Genomic DNA, 6,271 nt, shown 5'->3' with positions numbered 1-6,271 from the left:
CATGTTGTCTGTAAGTTGTAGAGAAGTTGTTACAATTTGTAACATCAGTATTTTAGTCCCTCCTTCAGTGCCAGGATTTCAAATGATGCAGAAAGAGAAGAACTGTTAAACAGCTGGATTTCAGCATAGAAAATGGAATTTATTCATACTTTTTGAAGAAACAGGTAACTGTAATGGATATATTAGGGGGTTCTGTGTTATATGAGCCTCTTTATCAAATTTTGGTTTGGAAGCTGGAGTTCCCCTTTAATATATATGACCATAACATTATTTTATATTATAGGTGGGTTGGAAAGCCAGAAAGATAAAACAAAGTTCTAGTTTTTTTTTTTTAAATTGTATTTGAAGACTTTTAGCTGTACAGGTAGATTTACAAAAAAAACCTTATTTCATTATGTACAAAATATATGAATTTTTCTTGACACCGTATGCAAGATACAAGATAAAGATTACATTATATGGTATGGACAACAGATTTAATTAAAACACTGATTGGAAAAAAGTCAATTATAGATATCAGCATTTGATTTTTAAACATCATACCATTATTGCTATAGTTTTCTACTGTTAGTTTCTGAAGAAGAAGAAGAAAAAAAAAAACCCCAACACTCTGGTATTTGAAACATTCCTGTTTGTTTCCTCCACATTTTCAACTCTCTAGCTCCTCTGAAAAAAAAAAAATTTCTACTTTTCAACCTGCCGCCTGACCTTCTACAACGTACTAAAAGCCTTCTATCAACCACATTTGCCATTTCCATGGCCCATAAAGCGTAAACTCTCTAAACTACAAACATGTATCAACGTGCTTTAATATCCTTCACATCTCTCTCTAATTGCGTCCTTCCTACTGAACCAGTTGAGCAATATTTATGATTTGGTAAAATGCATTGTTTTGGTAAAGAAAAGGCCATATTCCAAAAGCTTCAAAATACAATCATTGGACTTAAAAATTCTATGCGACTTAAAAAAAGTTAAATACTTTGTAAGCATACACAAATATAAATAGGAATGTACAGTAAACAAACAATTCCAGTAGGTAAAGTGGAAAACCTGCTAAAAAGCGTAGAGTCTGTTTCAATAAATGTAAAAAAAAGGGACAAAGCCAGTATATTTTACCTCAGTTTTTGTTGGCACACAGTACAGGGCTAAAGATACTGGCCACTTCTGATGGACAGATACTTCTGGACGGACAGACAGGCTACTGCTCAAGGAAACACCCCCATTCCCTGACAAGGAGGTGGGGGCAGACAGAAAACACACAAGGTAAACAGCTGAAGAGAAAAGTGGTAAGAAATGTACCAGCAGCTTGGAACCATGTCAAATCCATACAGGAATCATAAAAATATGATGCATTACTGGCCCTTTAAAGTTATCAACTCATTTGCTGTCTTAAAATTATTGGTTGTATTTTCATGATCATATAGGTAAGAAAACACTAAATGCTTGGAGTGAACACCAAAGCTACTACATACTGTAGTCAGTTAAGAACCCATAATCTTTATACAGTAATGCTTGAAACCAACCTCAGAATGTAAACTTCTATACAGTATAGACAAACAGACTCTAGCTTCAACAGTGTTATCTTTATACCAGTAGCTGCCACTGAAAGGGAGGGGGCAGAACATACAGAAGGATTATGAAAATAATCCAGGCATGCTCACATCACATGACGCAAAATATACATTTTTATAAATAACAAGTCCATCCAAAAGTTATCTTGCAAATTACACCAAAGTCTCTTTTTTCTGCGGTGTTTTGTCTCTGATTTTGGTGTCTTCTGTTACATCCAAGAGTGGACTGAAAGCATTTTCCTCCAGGTCCATTTCCATAATGCCAGATATAGACAACCTTTTGGGAGCTTTGCCATTTGTGGCTGGTGGATGATTTTCTTCACATTCTTCACTAAGGTCTGGCAGCTCCTTCTGTTCTGTGGGAGACGCTTGTTGATATGGAGAAATAGCAGTTTTAATGCAGTTGAGCCACTGCTGCTTGTGAAAGACATCATTGGCTTGAAGTGTGTGGCTCTGACCAGCGCAAGACTCTTTAAAACGGACTCTAAAGATATTTTTTGCTGAAAAAAATAAAATAAAACTCCATTAGTCATTAATATACACATGTGAAACGATTTAACACCACATTATGGTATTGAAATACATTTTATATATATATATATATATATATATATATATATATATATATATATATATATAGATATATCTATATATATATTATAAAATGCTAGAAAGGGCACACACTAGTCAGGCTTTGTGTAAAAAGATTCAAAATTATTAGAAGACTTATTTTTGTTAGCACAAGACCTGTTGAGTGCTATACTTCATTGGACTATTACATTATTTTTACCCAGGCAAACTAAATATTTTTGTGTGAGTGCTCCTCGCTGCATTTTAACTCTGTTACAATGGTATATTTCACTTATGTCTTACCTTTGTCAGAATTACTGAAAGCACCTCTAAAAGACCCTCCCATCCTCACGTCTCCATCTTGAAGATCCTCCAAGACCAGTTCCTGCACAGGGATAGGCTGTCGGTAAACCTGAAAATACTGGTGCTCATTTCGTATAACAGGACGAGTTAAAACTAGGACATCTTGGAAAAGGAACAGGAACAGCTTCTGTAATGAAAAACAAATGTATACTATTAAAGAAACCTTTAAGCCTCTTATCACTTTTCTAATACTCATATAGACAAAGGTTTTAAATGTAAAAGTACACCAGTCCCAGGCCCAAGTATCTTGGCTTGAGTTACAGAACATATTTTGCTTGGAATAACGGAACTATGGCCTTCAAAATCAGTTCTCTCCAATTTAGTTGGGAACAGATTAAATAATACTTTGCCATTTGTTTATATGTAATAATGTCAACTAATTTGCCATGGAATAATCAACTACAGGTACGTCAGACACAGAAGAATTCAGAGGTAGGCTTAACAAGAGCTTCATTAAACTGCAAGGTTGTACAGAGAAGAAATCTATTTGAAAAATCATATACAAAGGGCAAGGATGAAGGCAGATTTGCAATAGGCCTAGTGCCCTCAGTAAACTGGAGAGATAATTATGGATGTTACATCAATGGAGTACAAGAGTACTTTAATTTCATGGTTTTTAAATGGTACTTTCTAAAAGCTTCCAATAGTTAAGTTAGAGAACATTCAGAACTGCAGTACTTAATAGTAATAGTCTAGTGATGTTCTTGCATTTTAAGGTAACAGTTCTCCCAGTGCGCCGATTAAAATGCTATAGACCCGATTTTTGCGGTCACTGATTTTATGACAACTGCTATAACCTTATGGTAGAGGACTACTTACATGGCCATTTTTATTCTTCAGCTCCCCATGACACAGCAGTGCTTTACTGGATTCAATCCGTAGATCCTTCTGCTTATCATCAAGGTACTCTAATTTGTCAATATAATACTGGCATTCCGATTCTCCTTTTTTCAAGTTTATGTCTGTAAGTACTCCTTGAATTAAGCATAGCTAGAAAATAAGGGGAACATGAGGGTTAGTATTCCAAAAATTGTCAGAGACTGCATTATTAATTTTATACCAGCCATTTATGCCATCTTAACCTGCTCTGGTCCATAAGAACCACTTGTAGCCCAAAATGTAACAAAAACTGTTTTAACAGTTAAAAACAGGAACTTGGGCAAAAATGAAAATTGAATATAAGCTTCATCATACTGAAACGAGAAACTTTGTAAATATAATCAATTAAATATTCTGCATTGTTTATCTTCACTGTCCCTCTCAGCATCTGTTTCTCCTCATTCTGTCTTCATGCAGCAATTGGGTGTCAGATGTTCATCTTATAAGGGGAACTTCCTTTCCTAGCAGATGTATTAGAGCTCATTCAAACAACTGATTCCAGTACAAACAAAATCTAACAAAATAACTGCCTTTTGCACAAATTCTGCATGTAGAGAGACAGGATTTATGGTGATTTTTATAGAGGGACCTCTAATCCATCTTCTAGGCAAAAGGAGCCCCAACCCTATAAGATTTATTGGATCTAACTGTCAATGTTCATCTGACACCAAACTCCTGCATGAAGACAGAATGAAGAGAAACAGATAATGAGAGAGGAATAGTGAAGATTATTTCAGAAACACTACAGAATTTCTAATTGAGTGTATTTAGAAAGTTTCAGTATGCCGAAGCTTATATTAAATTTTCATTTTTGTGATAGTTCCCCTTTAAGTTTGCCAAATGCTGATGTTTCTAATAAGGGCAAAGCAACCAGATTATGCCACACTTAAGGATTACCAAATAGCACTGACTGACTAGGAGCTCTTGCAACGTCATAGTCAGGTGACAGAGGCAAACAACCAACTAGATTTAATCCTGAGATGCCATGTTGGAAAGTGCATCCACTTGGGCAAGAGTATTGCCTGCTCTTTTATGGTAAATGTACAGTATATTCTGCAGATAAAAGGTAATGGCCCCCGAAGCCAACCCCAGCTTTCCTTTAAACAACCAATCCATCACAAATTTTCAGCCCTCAAAAATTCTAAACCAGAAACGTAAGTTACATCCTTGGGCACTGCTCTTTACTCAATTCGTTATTTTAGAAATATTCAAATTCATTCAGAGGATTTAAGAAATGCAAAATAAAGTTGCGCAACAACAAGAGACAATTTTAGCAGTACTCACAGCTTCTTCCAGAGCCGTTGTGTCAGGATGGTCTTTTGGTGTGTGCCTGAGAATTTCTTTCAGAAGAAGAGGATACTTGACAAGGCGACTTCTTGGTATATCAAGAAAGCTCCAAAGATCAAGTTTACGGCTGAAGGGAGATTCGAGACAGCGCTGAAGAAAGTCCTGCACTCTTCGATCCAATTTTTTTTTGTCCAGAAGAGCTTTAGCAGCTAGTTGGTTGCTGCAGTATTCTTTGTATGCATTTAGGCGAGGTAACTGTAAATATGAAAGGAAACATTACGAAAAGCTCTTGCATTACACTTTATTAAACAGGAATTTACCAGGTTTTGTGCAAGGTAAACCTGTTCTAGAAAACTATTCTTGCATGACACACCCATGGTAAAGACTAGTGATCAATTAGGTTTCCTCATTGTCACAAAATGGTAACCAGTTAAAGATTATTATCTTGAAGCCTCAGGCATTCTAGTAATTGCCTTGCATTGTCTATTACAAGGAGATTCTCAATAACCACATTGGGAAGTGATCAAGGATGATAACTTGTTTTGTAACCCAGCAACTTGCATTAATGGTACATAGATGGTTACTGCTCACAGAGCTCCCCAGTAGTCAGTATACAGAATCATCAAGGTTCTTGAAGGTCTTGGGAAAAGTAGTACCATTGCTATTGTATTTCTATATGTAGCATCATCCCACTACAGTTCTGCAAAACATGTTTCATAGAAAAATATAGTAATGTTTATAATGTAACTGCTATTTACCCAGTTAATAAGAATGGGACCAATCTGTCCAACTCTTCCATCTGCCTTCGTTGCTACCCCAAGCTTAGCAAGCAATTCTGAGAGAAAAAAACAAAAACAAAACATTTTAAAACATTGAATTCAGCACTCATAGGGTTGTGGTAATTTAATGTTTTAACTGAAAATACTTGCTTCCAGTCTAAATTGGCATGATTTAAATACACAACAGAACATACACAGCTGTATTTAGAAACCAGATGGACCACAATACAATTTGAATTCCAGCACAAAAATGAAATACATTTTAGAAAAAGGATAATATAAATTGGTATGTCATTGTGGGGATGCAAGATTCAGACATTTAAGGCATGCACACGTATAGGATATGTGGGTACATAGTTTTGTCATATTCATATTTTGCAGTTAGGAAATTGTTAGGGCTGCTAACGTACCTTCATGAAGAGGAATGTAAGAATCTAGATCTCCAAATATTTGTGTTAGTTCTTCCTCAGACATAATAGAAAGCTTCAGCATTGGGTCGTGATAGGCCTTCCTTGCCAACTTTAGATCCTCAATAAGGTCTTGCTCTCCCTTTGTCATTTCAAATATTGCCTGCAAGGAAACCATTCATGGGTTACTAATCACCAAGACAAAGGGGCACCGCTGAAATGCTTCAGGCCAAATAAGTGGGACTGGATTTTCTCTGGATAAGAGGAACTTTATGAAAAACTGATTTAAAAGCATGAATGTTTGGCCCTAAAATGTGCCAATGGGCTGCTGGTTTAGTGAAGGGGGGAGTTAAGAAAAATATCTCCTCCTAAGAAACAGCTACGGCCAATTCAAGTTCTGTCAACATTTGAAAAT

At 35.9% G+C, this 6,271-nt stretch overlaps 1 protein-coding gene across 2 annotated transcripts in view; it reads right to left on the bottom strand.

The window, feature by feature from the left end:
- Positions 1–318: 318 nt before the first annotated feature.
- The window catches only part of net1.S (neuroepithelial cell transforming 1 S homeolog), a 29,163-nt gene continuing 23,210 nt past the window's right edge, over positions 319–6,271 (bottom strand). The window contains 6 exon segments of one of the 2 annotated variants that reach the window (NM_001091727.1): positions 319–2,071; positions 2,445–2,631; positions 3,324–3,494; positions 4,668–4,925; positions 5,429–5,505; positions 5,860–6,019. In NM_001091727.1, the coding sequence (NP_001085196.1) occupies positions 1,725–2,071; positions 2,445–2,631; positions 3,324–3,494; positions 4,668–4,925; positions 5,429–5,505; positions 5,860–6,019 (1,200 nt within the window). In that variant the 3' untranslated portion in view covers positions 319–1,724. 2 annotated transcript variants of the gene reach the window in all.

Source organism: Xenopus laevis, chromosome 3S (genome assembly GCF_017654675.1).
Source record: "Xenopus laevis strain J_2021 chromosome 3S, Xenopus_laevis_v10.1, whole genome shotgun sequence".
Taxonomy (NCBI): domain Eukaryota; kingdom Metazoa; phylum Chordata; class Amphibia; order Anura; family Pipidae; genus Xenopus; species Xenopus laevis.
Note: the sequence above shows the minus strand (reverse complement) of the source record. Positions and strands in the feature narration are given on the sequence as shown.